The following is a 19,215-nucleotide window of genomic DNA, read 5'->3' as shown; positions in this document are numbered from 1 at the left end:
CCGTGAAGCAGGCGCAGTGCTTGTTCCACAGTGTAATGGGGAGAGATCACAGAAACATTTAACGTTTTGAAAGAACAAGCGGATATTTCAGCAGAAATCTAGAAGTAACATACTTCCATCCTGGCTGCCTCGTGCCTGCTGGTCCCCCAAACCTCGTCCCGGGCCCCGGCCAGCAGGGCTCCAGGCAGCGGGGCACTGGGCCGTTCTGGCTCCCAGGGGCCTGGCCGCACTGAGGCAGCGCCTGGCCTGTGGCTTCTTTAGAATCAGACGGACCTGAGGCAGGGGAGCTGTGGGTGAGGTTTCTCTGAGAAGCTTTTGGAACTGCAGTGGGTTTTTTCCGTTGTTACTGAGACTCAAACACCCTTTTCCTCCAGCAGCTTTTTGTTTATCAGGGTATTTTCCCTGAGGCGTTTCTAAGGGTTTAAAACAGAAATTGGTCCATGCTGGTTTGGCTCTGGGGAGAGCATCGGCCCTTGGACTGCAGGGTCTTGGGTTCAGTTCTCGTTGAGGGCGGCACATACCTCGGTTGGGAGGCAGCCAGCGGATGTGACATCAGTGTTTCTGTCTTTCCTTCTCTCTTCCACTCTAAAAACCAACGGAAAAATATGCCGGGGTGAGGATTAAGAACAACAAAGACAGAGAAACAGAGATGGGATCTCCCCTCCCCCGAGCTGAAGAGCTAAACATTAGCTCGGTGAAAGGAAGGGGGTTGGGTGGGCAGTGCGGGCAGGGAGGGCAGTTCCCATGCCCTCACGCTGGAAGCTCGCTCCCCACCCCACGGGCAGTGCTTGTCTAACAGCTTTCTCTCTTTGCAGACAGCTGTACATGAACCGGACAGCAGGCCAGAAGCACTTCTGAACTACGGTAAGTTTGGTGGAATTAATTCACTAAGTTTTTAAAGTACAACATTAAGTTTCTTTAGGTTTTTAAAAAAGCAACCTGGTTTTGCCCGTCTCTCTGTTTGAGCCCGAGGTTGGTTTTCAGGCAGTTTGATCGTGAGGAGAGTGCTTTCTTCAAATGCCTTGGGGGCGGGGGTGGGGGCAGAGACAGAAGCTCGAGATCTAGATAAAGGGGTCATTTCTCCAGCTTCTCTCGTTCTGATTTGAAAAGCACAAGCAGCTTTGTTTAAAGGTGTACACGGAGTGAGTGCAGCTCCTGCCTCCTGCGCAGGTCAGCTGGGCCCACAGAGGTCAGAGCGCGGAGGCTGAGAGGTGTCACTGTGTGTCCCGATGGAGAGCTGAGCCCCCCGGGGAAGCGCTGGCCTGGCTGCCAGCTGGGTGAGAGGTGAGGGAAGTCTCTCTCCAGCAGGCCGCACAGGCAGCACTGAGTTCTCCTTGGCAATTTGCACCAGGAAGCTGAGAAACAGGAAAATCTCGTGAGAACCTCAGATATCGAGGGTGGACCATGTACACACACGCCACACGGCAGAGTTGCTGGTGTGTTCAGCCAGGGCCCGTGAGAGCCTGGTTCCCTCTTAGTCCTCATCATGCCCAGTTACCAGGAAGAGCGAGTGACCGTTTCCATTTCATTTCATTGACTGTTCGATCGCGTGTTTCTGATCTGAAGGCGACTTAGTGGTCCCGTGTCATCCACACTTAATACCAGTTTTTATCGCTTTTGACACATGGGCGTTAAGCCTCCAAGTTCAGCCGTTCGTTTATTCAGACAATTGGGAATTACTGGGATTGCATCCTCAAAGCTGGCTACAGCAGCTGGGTGATGACATCACAGAACAGTGTCACACACGACACAGCCTGCCCCACACTTTTAAAACCAGTAGACTTACAGCAAATTTAATATTTGCTTTAATGTAGCCGAGCCATGACAAGAATTATTGATTTTTAAAATGTATTGGAATGTTCAAATACAGGTAAAAACAACCTTAGGTAACCACCCAGCCCCAGCATTACAGAAGTTGGCCAGTTTTTGTTCAGTCTCCTTCCTCTCAGTCTTGGAGCTTCTGGCAGCACATCCCACAGTGAGGCCTTGGTCCCGCTGGGACGCCGAGCACCGCAGCACCTCCTCCGGGCCCTCAGCTCCCGCCACATGCTGCGCTCGCAAAGTCTGCACGTCTGGGTCGGAGTCAAGCTCTGGAATCTCAAAACACTTTAGGACGGTTGTGTTGGGAAGTTGAAACACAAAAGTTGACCAGTGATGCCAGGCGCTCCCTTACCAAGCGAAGCAGTCACCCTCAGCACCGTCTTTTAATCTATTTATTTTCATTGATTTGAGAGAGAGGAGAGACATTGATTCGTTGTTCCACTTACTTATGCGTTCCCTGGTTGACGGATATGTGCCTGGACCAGGGCTCAGAGGCCTTTCCGGTTTCCCCGGAAACAGAGTGAAACACGGGATGTGGTGAGGTCACTGTCCCTGTGTGCGGAAGCCCCGGAGCTGGACTCTGATTTTTGACGTTAACAGACTTGCAGTTAGTGTCCCTGGCAGTGAGTGACCTGCAGGTCCTGTGAGAGGAGCCTGGGGAAGGAATAGGGGGGAGCGGGGGGGGGGGGGAGCACCCGGAGCACAGGGCTGCGGTTTTTACATTCATCCTCACCTGATGATCGATTTTTAAAATGTACTTGATGTTCAAATATAGGTATTTTCATTCATTTTTTTAAGAGAGTGGAAGGAAAAGAGGGAGGGGGAAAGAAAGCAAGAGAAACATGGATGTGAGAGACGGATGCCTCTGGATGGGCCCCCACTGGGGTGGGGGATTGAACCTGCAAACCAGGTCGGGCTCTTGACCAGGAATTGAACCCGAGACCTTTTGGTGAGCGGGCCGATGCTGTAACCACTGAGCCACACCCGCCACATTATTCCACATGGGAAATATTTGAATGAAAAATCACGCTAAGGCTGATTTACAAAGATGTTGCATATAACCTAATGTAGGGGCAGGCTTCAACCTGCTTGCTTTCAGTCACTTACATTTCTTCCAAAACAGAAGTTCTAAATCAAGGCCAGTGGCAGGTGTGGGTGGCGAGGGGCAGAGGGCCTCCCGCAGGTCTGTCTTAGTGGATTAGAGGCAGCGCGCTGAGTCAGCTCGGCCGGGGCTTAGCGGGGACTGTGACCCAGGAGGGGAGAAGACGCCCAGCCTCGGGGACCAGAGGCTTTGGGGGACTCAGGGCAGCGAAGAGAAAAGCAAAACCAGCAAACGTAAGTAGAACTTGTGAACGTGGCTCAGTGGTTGGTTTTGTATAAGCTGCACAGCCACTATTGGAAACGGAGGGGAAACTACAGCCACTGACGCTAATGAACTTGGTAGTCATCCTTCACATTTTTGTTCTTTTAAACTAGCTGTGGTCACGTGGCATCGCGCCGGGTCCTGCCGTCTGCAGGGCTGTTCTCGGCGGCCTGCTGGCACTCCCTGGTGAGGAGCTTCACTGGCCCTTTTCACTGAAAGTAGGAGACCGTGGGAGTCTTTTTTTCTTTTTTAAATGTATTTTATTGATTTTTTACAGAGAGGAAGGGAGAGGGAGAGAGAGCCAGAAACAACGATGGGAGAAACACCGGTTAGGGCCCTGCGAGTCTTCTTGGTTCCTGGGCCCTGATAAGCGTAACTTTTTTGAAGAGGAAATAGATATGTAAGAGATAACGTGAGAATAAAGGCTGCCCCTATGCCTGTGTCTTTCTTCAAAAATGACCGCTAGTAACATTCCTTTGTGTCTGTAGAACAGGTTGCTTAGCCAAAACCAGTTTGGCTCAGTGGATAGAGCATCAGCCTGCAGACTGAAGGGTCCAGGGTTCAATTCTGGTCAAGAGAATGTATCTTGGTTGCGGGCACAGCCCCAGTAGGGGGTGTGCAGGAGGCAGCTGATCCATGTTTCTAGCTCTCTAGCTCTCTTCCTTCCTCTCTATAAAAAAATCAATAAAAAATACTTTTAAAAAAAGAACGAGGTTGCTTACCTTAGTATAGACGTGTCCTGTTCATGGACAGAGAGGGCCTCACCTTCACGCACTGTGCTGTGTGGTTTCTTTCCTGCGGTGCGAGGTGGTGGGGATGGGGAAGCCTCTGTGGGATGCGCTGCCTGGCAGCAGCGACTGCCCAGGGCCTGGGATGGGCGTGGTGTCCACCTCTCCACGCTCACCCTCTGGGGCGGGGGCTGTCAGTGCGCCCAGCAAGGTGGCCTGGGCAGTGCCCCCGGGCGACCGTGCCGGGCGCTTCCTTTGTGAAAGTCCATTCTTTTCCAGATTCGGTTTTAGGAAATAGAGCTGTGACGTGGAGAAGAGAGAGTGACTTTAAATGTTTTAACACCTATCTTAACTGAGACTCCGCTGTGGGGGCTGATTGTAACGGGCTGTGGTCCAAAGGCAGTGGCAGGACCCAGGCTGCACTCGGTGAGGCGGTCTGCTTGTCCCCGTGCTGTGGCTGAGGTTCCAGTCCGCGGTGTCAGCATTTGCTCCTGAGGTTTGCCGAGGTGACAGCTAAACGGAGCTGTCATTTCTCTGCCTCCATGTTGCGCAGTGGTGATTATCATGTACAAAAGAACATCTAATTACAGGAGGCATTTAAGTTTAAGATCTCAGGAGTTATCCTTCCTGTTAGAAGTTTGGTCCTTAAAAAAGAAAAGAACAGAAAGGAGTTGGGTCCTGCCTGGCTGCTGTGACTCAGGGGGTCATGATTTGATTTCCTGCGGCTGCCCAGGTTGCAGGCTTGGTCCCCAGTGTGGGGCGTGCAGGAGGCAGCTGGTCCATGATGCTCTTTCATCATGGATGTTTCTATTGCGCTCTCCCTCTCCCTTCCTCTCTGAAATCAGTAAAAACTTTTTTTTTTTTTTAACAAGTTGGGTCTTTACTTGAAGACCTCAGCATCTAAGAAGGTACTTCCTTCTACCTAGATCCTAAGGAGCTTGTTGTTTTTAGTCCTCAGTTTAAAAATTACCTCCTGTTTCAGTGTTTGAATTAGAGTCAGAAGTTGTTTGTTGACTGAAGCTGACCATTTGGCCGTGTGCCTCAGGCGCCAGTGGCAGTTACCCGCCAGGTCGACCTCGGAAGGGCTGAGGAAGGGCTGCTTTACAGACTGAGCGTGGCTGTCAGATGGGAGGGCGGTCGGGTGAGGGGCGGTTGGATTGAAAGCCCGCTCTGCAGAGCTCTCTGCATGGACGTGGCCTGTCCCGCAGGGGAGTGCTGGGAGGTGCCCGGCTGGCGGGGGGCACAGGCGTCCTGCGAGGACATCACGGCCTTTTGTTGTAAAACTGTGTCCTATTCTCTTGGCACTGTCACTGCTTCATACGTCAACGTTCACAAATGGCCGTCCTCAGAGTGCAGCCGTGCAAAGCGAGAGAGCTCCCGTGTCGGTGGACACGTGTCTGCAGCATGGCTGCAGGGCCAGAGGTGCTCTGCGCTGGCCAGGCTCCTGCAACACCCTTCACTGTCGCCTTTGAAGCAGCCGTTTGATCAGAAATACTTCTAAGACCCCGTTGGCATGGCCCTGCCCTCTGCTGGGCCTACTCTCGACCCGCCTGTGGGCACCGTGCCTGGTTGGCCTGAGCTGCAAGGCTGCGATGTTGGTCCTTGGTCTGCTGGGATCCAGGGCCCAGTTGGGAGAGCATGTTCCCGAACCAGAGGCCTGCTGGGACCCACACCCACACACACAGGTCCTTCAGAATGGCCGTGTGGGCAGTCATGGGGGCAGTCATGGGTCAGGATCACCGATGTGTCTCCCAGCGACGGGTGATCAGGTGCCACTGAGCCCTGCCTCCTGCCATGGTTTCATGGGAGAGCCATCCTAATCTCATGCCTGTTTCAGCTTCTTGTCTCTACTGAGACCCCGATCCTTCTGGAAGAGGCTGCATGGGGACAGGTTTTTCTTTGTTCGCCACCACCATCTGTTGAGTAGTGATTTGTTAGACATCGTCATTGTGCAGAGCCAGTGAGTGAAAGAGGCTGTATTTTACTAACCCAGCCCTTGGGGGGCATTTTATAAGTTCTGATTAATGTTAGTGTCTGATTTATAATTGCTCTCAAAATTTCAATTTCCTTTTCTTGTCTGCTTCATTACTTAGTCATTTTTTTAAAATATATATTTTATTGATTTTTTTTTTTACAGAGTAAGGGAGAAGGATAGAGAGTTAAAAACATTGATGAGAGAGAAACATCAATCAGCTTCCTCCTGCACACCCCCTACTGGGGATGTGCCCACAACCAAGGTATATGTCCTTGACCAGAATTGAACCTGGGACCCTTGAGTCCACAGGCCAGTGCTCTATCCACTGAGCCACACAGGTTAGGACTACTTAGTTATTGTTTATTAACTTTAAATCAATTTTTTAAAATTCTCACCTAAAGATAATGTTTTCATTGATTTTGAGAGAGAGAGAAACATCAGTGTGAGAGAGACAAAAAGATCAGCTGCCTCACGCATGCACCCTACCCGGGGATGGATCTGAAACCGTTGGGGGTCCAGGTGAGCTCACGCCACCCAAGCCACCTGGTCGGCTGTGGGCAAACGTTCTGTGCTGTGTTTCCGTTTCAGACCTGACTCCCTGAGGTGGCACCGCAGAGCGCTCCGGCCCGAAGATGAGTGAGCTCGACCAGCTGCGGCAGGAGGCCGAGCAGCTGAAAAACCAGATCCGGGTGCGTGTCGCACGCGTTCGTTTACTCATCGCCCAGCCAGGGCGGGTCTGGCCAGATGTTACCTGGTGTCGGAGGGATGAGTCACAGGGTGACCCCAGGGGTCAGGACTGAGGCTGAGTCTTAATTAGCACTAATGACACCCATTATTTGGCCTCGTCCGTTATTGGGGGTTTTGTTTCCTAGTGCATCATTGTTTCGTATGTAAAAATGTCTCCACAGCATTTATAAACATCTCTCTGCACATTTGTATTTAACCTTGGAATTAGCTTTGTGCCATTCTTTCCCCCCCGATATTCTTTTGGTCACTTAGAGTGTGATGTTGGCCTCTCTCCCTTGTGACTGTTGAGGGCGGGAAACTTCTTTAAAAATAAGGGTATTAACAACAATACGAGGTATTTCAGGTGTGCCTGGCTTGTTTTTAGTTTTGAAAAGAGATGTTCCCTCGGGAAGGTCATTGGCGTGGACAGCTTTTCTGTTGGAGCAGAGGCCTCTCCCTGGAGGCAGAGCAGCGTGTGCAGCCTGGCTTCTGAGCACACAGGTCGCCCTGTGTGCAGGCTGCACAGCAGTCCCGGTGAGGGAACAGGGCGAGGCTCGGGTTTGGCTGCTCCCCTACCAGTCGGAGGCAGTGCTTCTGAAGAATACTTTCTAGAGAAGCATTGACTGCAAGTCAGCGTTCCTGTTCTCAGACCGGTGATCGGAAGAGAGAGAGAAAGGACGTGGACTTAACAGAAAAGACTTGTCCTCAGCGTCTGCAGTGAGATGCTTGTCCACTGCCGAAGAGGCATCTCAGACATTTCGGGGTCACCTGTAGACTCTAGCCACCGCCAGAGCGTCACTTCTCTACAGGTGTCTGACAGTTTCCTGAGCCCTGGAACGGGGGCGCCTCACCATGTCCTTCCAAATGGCCATCCTGCCCGGAAAACCCAGCGGTGACGTCACTTAGCCGTCTCCTCATGACCTTGCGAGCAGGCAGTGGGTTCCCTGAGATCTGCAGCCGCAGGGAAACGGGCGTCTGTGCCGGTCAGGCCTCCGCCCAGAGCCCTGCTGCAGCTCTGCTCCCGTGCCTCCTGGGGTGTCTGTCCGCTCCGGGAGGAGCCAGTCATTTTCCCAGCCCCTGGGAATGGCTCACCAGTGCTAGGCCCACACCGGTTCAGATGCAGCACGTTGGTGCTCTGAGGACAGACATCATCTTTGAAGAACAAAGGCTGGAAGTCAGCACTCATCTCTTCCCGTGGGTCAGACCCCGTGGCATTGTGGGCGCAGGCGGCGTCCTCAGGGCAGGGCTGTCGTGCTGGCCGCACACGGAATCTACACACATAAAAAGGAACAGGTGGCATTCGTGTGTAAGAAACTGAATGACCAACATACCTAAATACCACTTCAACATGCACTTCGTATTCCAGTACTCTGCACCCTCTTTTCACACCACGTCTCGAGCACTCAGTGTGTCTCCCACAAATGGGCCCCACCGTGTGCACGTGCCACGGCTCCTGAGGCTCCCGGCTCCCAAGCTGGTGCTGTGCCCGTTTCTGGGCTCAGCACGGGGACGACAAAGGTGGGGCACCTCTTCCCCCTAGGTGGGAGGGAAGGCTTCCTTTTAAGATGGAAAAGGCACATGTTCCCCGATTGCCCAAAATACAGGTTTTCAAAGGACGTGGGGCAGAGGGAGCAGGAAATGGCAGCAGGGGGAGGCTCGTGCTGTCTCAGGCTGGTCTTTGGGTGAGAGGCCCCAGAGGACCACTCGTGCTTTCTGACGGCGCTTGGGAGGAAGTGCAGCCTCAGAGGGATGCGGCCCTGCCACACTGCCCACGTGGTGCTGTGTGAGGGGCAGACTTGGGAGTGGCCCTGCCCCTGCAGGTAGCAGCCCTCGTGGTGGGACAGGCCCGTGGTGCTGGGCAGAGGCCAAGAAGAGGAGGACTGACGGGTCAGCAGCTTGGACGACTCCTCTGACTTAAGGGCCAAGAAAAGTGGATGCCGTCTCAGGGACGTCTCATCCCAAACAGACGAGGCCTTCGCACTAGGAGCACCTCCCCCCCACCTCTCCCCGTGCACGTGTCCACCAGACCAGGCCGGCGGGCGTGACCCCAAAGACGCAAGGGCCTCTGACTACCAGCAGCTGCAGAGACCACCCCTGATATGCTGTCATAGTTTTCTTGGAAATTATTCCTACACTCAAGTTTTGATCCTTTTAAAGCTATCGTCTCGTTTTCCTTCTTAATGTATGATTTTTTTGTAAAATTTTATACTAATTAGAGATTTCAAGATTTTATCTTTTAGTAACTTTGACCACTCAGGGACAATGACGCATTTTTATGAGCTTCAGTGTGTCCCTGTGTAGTGCTTCCGTGCTTCACGGGTCAGTTCCTAGGCAGGAGCACAGCCAGAAGCCGCTCCAGGCACTCAGTGCGTCCCACAGCTTCAGTCTGGCGACAGTTCCCGTTAGCACAGCTCAGAAGAGAGGGCTCGGGCAGGGCGTACAGTGCTTCCCACAGTCCTCGGGCCCCACAGCTCCGGGCGGTTTGTTAAAAGGCAGAGGAAGGAGTGTGTGTGGGGCTGTGAGGTGCGGGGCTGTGAGGTGCAGGGCTGTGGAGGTGCAAGCCTTCGGCAGGAGGACAGGGGTGGCCCTGGTTCTGGGGTTCTCCAGTGCCACCAGCCTCCCCTTGGTCCTCCCAGGGTGGCCTGCATCATTAGGGTCACAGGTGTGCGATGATCTGGGGCCTGGAAGGCTCTGTGTTCTCTTACCCCGTATGGAGTGCGGTCTGGGCACAGGCTGCTCTGCTGACAGCCCTGCACGTGGGGCTGCAGCACAGGCAGGTGGGGGCGCCTCCACCCGTCACATCCCGCTCCTCCCGGCCCTGCACGAGGCTCTGAACTGGGGCGGAGGGCCTGGGAGGGGACAGTCTGGGCCTTGACTAACCTCCTCCTCACTGTTCTCTCTAGGATGCCAGGAAAGCTTGTGCAGACGCAACTCTCTCTCAGGTGAGAACCAGGCCTCCCTCCGGGACCTCGGGGCCGAGCTCTGCTCTGAGGCGGGTGCAGTGAGGGGGGGACTCACAGTGTTTGTGCTCGGTGTGGGACGTGGTGTTTTTAGGATGAAAAATAAATCCCTCTTAAGCCTTAAGTAGGTCCTTACGGTGGTAGAGGTCAGCGTTGTGAAATAGTCATCGTCCGGTTCAGTTTGGTCGGTTCTCCAAGTTTAACTTCATCTGTGCTCTCCAGACACCGGCAGTGAACACTGGTGCGGAGACAGCGCCCGCCCAGCTCTCCAGCACTCCCCAGCGCGGGCGGGGGAACCACCTGTGTCCGCGCCCGAGGGTGGCACACAGCGGGACGGGACCCAGCAGGGAGGGGCGCAGTGTGGACGCTTGCGCAGCTGGAGGAGCCCGGGACCAGGGGCGGGGCTGACAGGCCAGGCCGCTGCTAGGCTCCACCGACAGGGACATTCCGGATAGGCAGTCCATGGCCTGGAGGAGATCAGGGCCGCCAGGGGCTGGAGGGGCCCAGGAGTGAGTGCTTACTGGACGTGGGCGGTGGGAATGTTCTGGAACTAGGGAGAGGGGTCACACAGCATTGTCAGCATGCTAAGGACCACTGGATGAAATACTTAAAGTGGTGAATTTCACCTCATTAGAAAAATTAATATGTTTCCCCAAAGAATAAAATGTGGAAGAAAAATCCTGTTTCTCCTGAGAACGATTAATATTTTACAGTGTTTTAATGGTTTAGGGCAGTGTTTTCCAAACTTTTGACATATGTGTACCCCTTCTATAATTTTTGTAACGCTGAGTACCCCTCATACTCATGAGAACGTAGAATTAGGCGCAGCTAAGCACGATGCAGTGCATATCCCCACCAAACTCCGGTGCAACGCGTACTCCCACCAAACTCTTCCCGTACCCCTGGGGGTACGCGTACCACACTTTGGAAAACACTGCTTTAGGGGATGCACTTTAATTGGGGTTAAACAATAAGTTAAGGAAAAATTGTACTACATTGAATTACCTGCTTCTGAATTCTGAGATGCACTGTAGACTGTACAGTTTTAGACCCATTAATGTGATTCACTTACTCCATTTGTCCACCCAAATGGTGACCGCCAGCCTTTCCTGCTGGAGGGAACCAGCAGGTTTGCGTGCACAGTTCTGGGCCACAGCAGCAGTAATCCCGAGTGGGTGCTAGCTCTGGTCTGGGTCCATGCCCAGCCTGAGCGCTGGGCCGTGGGGTTGGGAGGTGGGCCCATCGGGCTGTGGGAGGTGGAAGGACCTGGCCTCGGTGCACAATGGTGAGATGAGGAGAGAAGAGGGAGGCGTCGTGTGCCCAGCCCCGAGCATGGTGCCCGCTGTGGGTTTGAAGCAGAAACGTGTTCTCCACCTCAGGTGGAGCCTGGGCCTCAGCCTCGTGAAAGGGAACTCGGCGCCTGCACACAGGAGAAATCCCAGCAGGAGGGGCTGGGTGAGGGGGGCTGGGCCCAGCGGTGGGTGGCGGAGAGGGACCTCACGGGACATTTGCTTTCAGATCACAAACAACATTGACCCCGTGGGAAGGATCCAGATGCGCACCAGGAGGACACTGCGGGGGCACCTGGCCAAAATCTACGCCATGCACTGGGGCACCGACTCCAGGTGAGTGGCCTGAGCGGGTCGGCCTGAGGCACAGGGACGTTCCGGGTTGATTGTAAAGAAAAGCCAGGAAGTGGCATCAGGGTCGGGGCAGGCCGGGTGTGGGTCACAGTGCACACGCCCAGGCCGCACTGCCTCCTGCCCAGGCCCGTTCCTGTCCGCCCTCGTCCGTTCCTGTCCACTGGGTCTTCCTCTCCCTCATTGTGTTTCTGCTGGATCTAGGCCCAGTGTGTGTGTGACCTGGGGAAGTCGCCTAACCTCTCTTCCGTGGCTCATCTTTCCAGCCTGTTCCTCATGGTTTCTCCGCTGGCACCTGGGGTATCAGTGCCCTGGCACCCGCGGTTTCAGTGCCCTGGCACAGGGTAAAGTGTGCGGAGCCTTAGAACAGTGGGTCCCAAGTACTGTGTTCGTGTTTGCTGCTGGTTTCTCCCTGAGCCACATCCCACAGCAAGAATGCAGTCTCAGCTGCTGCCCCATCTCTCCCCTGGCCCTTCTGCCCCACCAGCCAGGGAACTCCCACCGTCACTCATTGTTTCTCCTTTAAACCCGGCCCTGAATTCAGACCCCTCGTCCTCTGGCGGCTGCTCTCCTCCATCGCCCCGGTCCCTGCAGCATCGCGACGTGGTGTGCACAGCCTCCTCTGAGAGAGGCTGCCTTTCTCCCCGACAGCGGAGGGAGCTGCCGGGGGCTCTGTGACTGACACGCGCTTTCAGACACCAACATGGACCTCGGTGCCTGTCTTTGAGTAGTTTTTGTCTTTTAATGTTCATTAGAAACTTTCAGCTTGGTTTTCTCTTTGTGAAATGGTCTGCTTTAGAGTGTAAACAGCTTCAAAACAACCTATTCTATCTTTACTTTGTGCAGTGTCCCATGCAATTTCAAATGCAAATGAACGATAATTTAGGCCATTTCAGTGATACTGCTAATCAGAAAGAATAAAAAGGAAGAAGAAAGGAAAATGCCCTTACTAGTCAACCCATCTTAGACTTGTACTAAAAGTAGCCGGTGACCAAACAGAACGTGGTCTCTGGGAGCCTCATCCATGGGAGCTTCTGTCCTGTCCTGCGCAGACGGGGCGGGGCGTTGGTAGCCAGGCCCCCCCCCCACACACACACACCCCGCGCACCAGCCTCACCCCCTCCACGGTGTGCTCCTGCAGCCGCCTCCACCTAGGGCCCTGCTTGGGGCGCACCTGGGCCGTCCGGGATGCTCCCAGGTGGCACACCTGCGCCTGAGGGGGGTGGGAGCTGCACCAGGCGGCAGGCAGCTGTTCCTTCCTGTGTGGCCAGAGCAGTGGGCAAGAGGCAGGGGCTCAGGTGAAGCAGGAAGGCAGGCAGGGCCAGATCATCGAGGCTCCGATCACCACGTGTGAGGCCTTACGCTCGGCCTGGGGGTTCCAACTGGGGTTGTGCTGTGAAAGCTGGGGGTCGGGTCTGAGGAAGAGCAGCAGGGCTGGGACAATGCACATGGAGTTCAGATGTGGTCACCCCTAAAGGGCGGGGACCCAAGGGGGTAGGGGTGTGGAGTTACTCTGGTTCTCTTTCTTGGCAGGGCCTGGCTGCTCTTTATTTATATATATATATATATATATATATATATATATATATATATATATATATATATACACACACACACACACACACACACATATAAATAAATAAAATCAATAAAAGAGGAAGAGAGAGAGGAACATCAATAATGAGAGAATCATTGGCCGGCTGCCTCCTGCATGCCCCACACTGGGGATGGAGCTCACAACCCGGGCATGTGCCCTGACCGGAAATCGAACCCTGACCTCCTGGTTCATAGGTTGATGCTCTGAGCCACGCCAGCTTGGCTGTAGCTGCTTTTTAAACTGGACAGTTACAGCTCTTAACACCTTAAGTATGTGGGGCCCTAGTTTACAGTGATAAACCAAAGAACAGAGGTGACGCTAGAAGGAGCTGTGCTGTGCAGCGAGTCTCAGAGAAAACCCAGCCGTGTTCTCAGAGTGGACTGCATTGGCTCATGTCCCCTTCGCACCTTCTGCCTTTGTAAGCGGTCATCGCGCAGGGTGTTCTCCTGGCTGGGCTGCAGGCTATGAACATGCATTAGTCTGTGTGATGTCAGACACTCAGTGCTGGGAGACTCACAGCGAGGGCTGTGCGGGCATGTGTGCGTCGGTGGGCATCACATCTTCATTAGTACCGTGCTTGTCAACATCATTAGTAAAATACGTTTATGCTTAAGTTCTTTTTTTTATAACATTTCAGAGTCTCTCTCAGTCACCTGAAGTCTTGTTAGAATTGAAGGGCCTCAGGCCTGGGCTGGGAGGCGGGGCCTTCTTCCCACTCCTCCTTCCTCTGCTTTGGCCTGGCTGGTGCCTCCCGGTGACTGGCCGCTGCTGGGCGCCAGGCTGCGCCGGGAGGCGAGTGACCACCCGGTCTGCAGCGGTTCCCCCACTGGGATTACGGGGTGTCACCTTCGGGAGGATCAGTGGGCATTAGCTCATGTTCCTCTAATGGGGCGAGTCAGCAGATGCTAAGCTCTGCGTGGAGACTTCCTGAAGGTGACCCTCTGGAGGGGAGGCGCTACGCCGGCCCCTCAGGGCTCGTTCGCGGCTGAGCCTGCAGGGCCGGCACCGGGCGCAGAGCGGCCGCTGTTAACCCACAAGTCTTCGTGCCCGAGGTGTGTGTGTGGCCACCGAGATGCAAGGACTTGATTGAAGAAAGTGCTTTGGGAGAGGAGGGCACTTGGCTCCGTCCTGCGAGGAGTTTGCAGCACGGAGCCGAGGCCGGCGTTGTCCCTTGGGACTCCTTGGTGACTTCTTGTACCTGTCGCCTCAGATCGTGTGTTTTGGTGAAAAGTGTCCAGATTTCCAGAGAGACCGGAGTTTTACCTCCAGGTTATGATCGGTTCAGGAAGTGTAACTCCATCAATTAAAAAAAATCCGCATCATTAACCGGAGCACCTGGTAGAACTCTTTCTGTCATGACTTGTCGCACTGACCCGTCCGTGTAGGGCTGTGGGTGGAGCCGTGGCCATCCCTGGAAGGGCAGTTCCTGAGCTGTCTGCTGAGTAGCCATGGGCCCTGCCTCCTCTCCGCTGACCCTCGCCCCTTGGTCACGCTGCCCTGTGCTGTCCTGTCCTCGTTCTGTAGAGACAGGCATGGCACCTTGCAGCCACAGACCCCAGCTCATCACACTTGCCCAGAGCGAGACAAAGGGAAAAGGTGCGTGACGGTTGGTAGTTTCTGCTGTGGGACCAGGCTTGGCCCCGGGGCCTGCCTTCACTTTGCACAGCGGGTGGGATGTGAGCGAGCCTCAGGGCCTCCCAGGCCTGGACCCAGTGTCGCTCCGTCTGGGAAATGCCTCAGGAATTGGGAGTCTCTGAAAGCTTGTTCCCTGTGTCTCGGCTTTCCGTGCACTAGAATAGAACAGAGAGTAGCACAGTACATGTTTCCTGGTTCTTGAAAGACTATATGTCTCACATTGGACTGTCATGAACAGAAACCAGACGGAAGCAGTGCTAAGTGGCCACGGTCTTAGTTGACCCAGCTGGGGTCTAGTCCCCCGAGAAGCCAGGCGCTTGTCCAGCTGCTGTCTCTGGGGCATTCTCGTCACGCTCTGTGTTGGTCTGATGATGGGACTTTCCTTTGGGCTCGTCTCCAGTACAGCCGCTTTGATGCAAACGAGAGGTGACACCACAGCCGTGTGTGGCTGTGGCTGTGGCTGACGTGCTTGCGTTTGTCTTCCCTGCAGGCTTCTCGTCAGTGCCTCCCAGGATGGCAAGCTCATCATCTGGGACAGCTACACCACCAACAAGGTAGGAATGCACGCCCTCCCCTGGGGCGGGGGGAGGCGGGCAGGCGGGGGCACGGGATTGGGCTTGGTGTGGAGTTCCCGGGCCGCTAGGAGCCGAGGCTGAGGCTGCCACGTGTTGCTAGTCCGCCGCTGCCCAGCGCAGCTCTGCTGTGGTTGTCCTTGTCTCACAGCAGGTGGGAGTCGGAATTCCGGTTTTAGCTCAGTCTGGGAGATTTCATGTCTTACTTAGAAATGCATACATCTAGCTTTTCATTTAGTTATTACTTTTTATAAGAGATCATCTGAGTGGCTTTATATCTTGAAGTGTAAATTAGGCTCTTTTAAAGAGTAACCTGGTGGTGTCACATGGAATGACACAGTGCTGTCACTGTCCGGTGTGCTGAAAGGGCCCCACTTAGCTGAGCCTCGGGGGCGCTGTCTGCACGTGAGCACAGCCTGGCGCAGCTGCCCTCAGGGCGGCGCAGCCACAATGGGCCAGTCCCGCACTTCAGGAGAAAGCTTTGCTTATTCATGAATTGAGAGCCATTTTGACCAGCTAATGGCTTTTTTTTTTCTTTTTTTTTTAGGACTTAAGTGAATTATTGCTAGCCAGTAAGCCTTAAAATACAATAGTAAAAACAGTCTCTCCTTTCGATACCTAATTTCAATTAGGAGGCTGTATTGTTACTGAGTGCCTATCTAGTCATCCCTTGCAGCTTTAATAAAATGATAGATTGAGTTGTTACATAATACAGGGTTTCTAATTAAGTTACTGCTTTATCTGACTGGTCACACCTGCAAATTATTTTCAAAGTAATTTCAGTAGCTAGATTTTGAACTTAAGCATGTTTGCGTCTGTGTTCTGTCGTCCAGGTCCACGCCATCCCTCTGCGTTCCTCGTGGGTCATGACCTGTGCGTACGCCCCTTCTGGCAACTACGTGGCCTGCGGAGGCCTGGATAACATCTGCTCCATTTACAACCTGAAAACTCGCGAGGGGAATGTCCGTGTGAGCCGTGAGCTGGCCGGACACACAGGTACGCGTTCTCTCCCGTGACCTCACAGCTGGCCAGCGTTCTCGCTCTGCTCAGGAGTGATCTCACGGGACTGCATTAATGGTAGAATACTCTGGAAATAAAAGTAAAGACAGGCCTTGTATGCCTTTCCCAGGAAGAAAACGTGGGTCTCAGTCCCTATGGCGTCTGCTTTTCAGGGTTACTTAGGCCACTGTCTTCCATCCTGAGCACCTTCCACCAGGGTTTGCGATCTGAACGTGCCTGTGTGTGTGTGCACACACGTGTGTGCATGCACTGGCCCTGGCATCAGTGGGCTCCTCGAGTGCGGAGCCGCAGTCTGGGAGGTGTTGGAGCCGAGCAGCTCTTCGTGTTCGTTTACTGGTGACAGTGGCTGCGACAGGGGAGTGTTTTTGGAGGGGCCCCGTCCTAGGGTTTTACTTTGGCAGCTGCTTCTCAATCCTGAAAAGGACTTCCCACGAGGCTCACCTGCCTCAGGCGCAACCCAGGGTGGTAACGCACGGAGCAGCTAGTCCTGCTCTGACGCCAGCCAGGTGGCCCGTTGCCTTCCTTACAGCCGTAGAGAGCCTGTCCTGCGCCCTTCCATGCCCGATGTTCGGAGAACAGCTGTCCTCTCGGGGTAAAGTGCTCTCTACCGGCTGGAAGGAGACTCACTGCGAGGCCACACGCCCGCTGCAGAGTCGGCTGCTCCATGTGTGAGAGCAGACGCACTGCCCAGTCCGAGAGGGTGGGAGAACCTGACGAGGGATGTGCTGTGTCTCCCTTCAGTTCAGGCACTTGTTGCCTCACCCGTTTTGAGCCGTTAGCAGAGCGCACAGGCACGGGTCTGGTCTCTTCCTGATGAACGGACCCTCTTGTCTGGATCCGGACTCTCTTGTCCGGATGCAGCGCTCCGCCTTGTCCTGGCGTCTGCTTCCCTGTGGCAGCCCAGCCTTCCTGCTCCTGCGCTGACTTCTGCAGGAGGCTCCCCACCCATCTCCTTCCCACTTGACTGTGCCCATGTGTTGATAGCGCCCCCTGTAGGCAGTGTGTCATGTCGTTCTCAAGGTCTCAGCCGTTTCCAAGCTGTTGAGTCCTGTTTCTCGTGACATTAGTGGAGGGGATGCGGCTCCATCACTTACCTGCCCCCTGGCTGCCCTGCTCTGTGGGCCGTTTGGTTACCTCTCCGTGACTCGTCCAGGGGTTACAAAGTATGTCTGTGATTTCTGCTGGTCTGCCGGGGGTGACTTGTGTCAGCTCCCGGATATGCATGCCCCTGGCAGCCGCACAGGCCGTTTGCTGCTCTCGGTGACGTTCCTGTCAGCGTTGCACCTGCATGTGTAACAGCCCAGGACACATGGCACATTGCTCACCGTGCCAAGAGCACCTGCTCTTCCATGTGTTCTCCAACGCTGACCTTTGGTGCTCGCTGCTCCTCCCTAAAGGTGGCGTGCTCTCCGCCCCTCAGCGAGGAGCAGGGCTGCTGAGTGAGCCCTCAGGGCCGGGCTCTGTCTTCTCTCCCGCATCCCGCTTCTTCAGTGATGTTTCTCTCTCTCTCTCTCTTCCTTCCTCTTTGAAATCAATACAAATGTGTTTTTAAAAAAAATGCATACACACACACACACACACACGCACACACACGTGTGCGTGTGTGTGTGTGTGTATGTGTGTGTGTGTGTGTGTGTGTGTGTATATATATATAAAGTTTTGATTGATTTCGGAAAGGGGGAGAGATGGAAACGTCAGTGATGGGAGAGAAACATCCTCAGTCAGCTGCCTCCTGCTCGTCCTCCACCAGGGATTGAGCCCGTGCCCCAGGCCTGTGCTCTGACTGGGAATCACACTGTGACCTCCTCGTCCATAAGCCAACATTCAACCACTGAGCCGTGCCGGCCGGGCTAAAACCTATTTTTAAAAATGTGGGGTGTCTCGGCAGGTATCATGTGTTCCAACCTCTGTGCCGAGGGCCAGCTTGCACCTCAGGCCACACAACCATTTCTACTCCGACTCGTCTGCTACAGCTGCATCTGTAGCAAACGGACCTGCTCCCTGCTCTGCCCTGACACCTGTCCGTCCTCTCTCCCCACGATGGAAGGGCTCCAGGGGGCAAGAAGTGACCTTCTGTTCATGAATGTGTCCCAGGGCAGGGAGCACACTCCAGGCACCAGGTCTCCTGTGCATTGAGTGGATGAGTGAGCCAGTGAGGAGCAGGCGGGGATCCGTCCTCACTCCTGTCATGACAAGAGGGGAAGGAGGCATGGGCACCGGAGGAGAGCATGTGCCCATGTGTGGCAGCTCCAGTGCCCTGTGGACACAGTGCCTCAGCCTCCTTCGTCCGAGGGTTTCTGACCACCCTAGCCCTGCGTGGGCCCGCCCAGCAGTGTGCACATGGGCAGTGGGGCCAGTAGGCATGGTCTTCCCCATTCTGCCCATGGGTTTCTATTAACGCGATTTGGGTCATTGTCTGGGTCTGTTTTCCAGGTTACCTGTCCTGCTGCCGCTTTCTGGATGACAATCAGATCGTGACCAGCTCTGGAGACACCACCTGGTGAGTGCCTGAGCCCCGCCTGCCCTTCTCACAGGGCTCGGCCACCCCAGCTCTGGGTAGGAGGACAGAAGGTCCCTTTTTGTTTTGTTTTATGCTCACTTGATATTTTTTTCATTGATTTCTAGAGGGAGTGGAATAGAGGGAGGGAGGGGGCTGAGAGAGAGAGAGAGAGAGAGAGAGAGAGAGAGAGAGAGAGACATCAATGTGTCTCACATTAATTGGTTGCCTCTGCAAGTGCCTGATGAGGGCTGGGGATTGAACCTCCAACTTAGATATGTGCCCTTGGCTGGGAATGGAACCCATAACCCTTCTGTGTGTGGGCCAATGCTCTAACTGCTGATCCACACTGGCCAGTGCGAAAATAGGTTCTTGCCATGAGTGAGGGTGTCTGTCATGTGAAACGGCCATGAGGCTTCAGCCCCAGAGGCAGTGACAGAGGACCGCTTTCAGTGTGCTTTGCCGATCTGCAGCCTCTCCATAGACACGGCAGCTCCGGGATGAGGGAAGTGCCTGCTCCTTTCCCCGCGGCCAGGCTGGGAGCGGCAGGTGCATTGTCCCCTCCCCAAACGGCAGGGTCACAGCTTCCGCGGAGCACACTGTGTTTCTGAATGTTCCGAGTTCTCATCTTCCTTACAGACAGGAGCCCCTAAATAAACTGGATGTGTTCACCCGGGGCTC

At 54.4% G+C, this 19,215-nt stretch overlaps 1 protein-coding gene across 3 annotated transcripts in view; it reads left to right on the top strand.

Moving 5' to 3' along the window:
- The window catches only part of GNB1 (G protein subunit beta 1), a 49,531-nt gene that overhangs the window by 25,041 nt on the left and 5,275 nt on the right, over positions 1 to 19,215 (top strand). For 2 of the 3 annotated variants that reach the window (XM_045570529.1, XM_045570528.1), the window contains exons 2-8: positions 816 to 864; positions 6,476 to 6,576; positions 9,517 to 9,555; positions 11,092 to 11,198; positions 14,936 to 14,999; positions 15,851 to 16,013; positions 18,471 to 18,537. In XM_045570529.1, the coding sequence (XP_045426485.1) occupies positions 6,520 to 6,576; positions 9,517 to 9,555; positions 11,092 to 11,198; positions 14,936 to 14,999; positions 15,851 to 16,013; positions 18,471 to 18,537 (497 nt within the window). In that variant the 5' untranslated portion in view covers positions 816 to 864; positions 6,476 to 6,519. Of the gene's footprint in view, positions 1 to 815; positions 865 to 6,469; positions 6,577 to 9,516; positions 9,556 to 11,091; positions 11,199 to 14,935; positions 15,000 to 15,850; positions 16,014 to 18,470; positions 18,538 to 19,215 lie in introns of all 3 variants that reach the window. The other variant, XM_036461009.2, reaches the window with a different exon arrangement.

This window comes from Pipistrellus kuhlii, unplaced genomic scaffold (assembly GCF_014108245.1).
Source record: "Pipistrellus kuhlii isolate mPipKuh1 unplaced genomic scaffold, mPipKuh1.p scaffold_m20_p_34, whole genome shotgun sequence".
Taxonomy (NCBI): domain Eukaryota; kingdom Metazoa; phylum Chordata; class Mammalia; order Chiroptera; family Vespertilionidae; genus Pipistrellus; species Pipistrellus kuhlii.
This window is presented reverse-complemented; position numbering and strand designations above follow the sequence as displayed.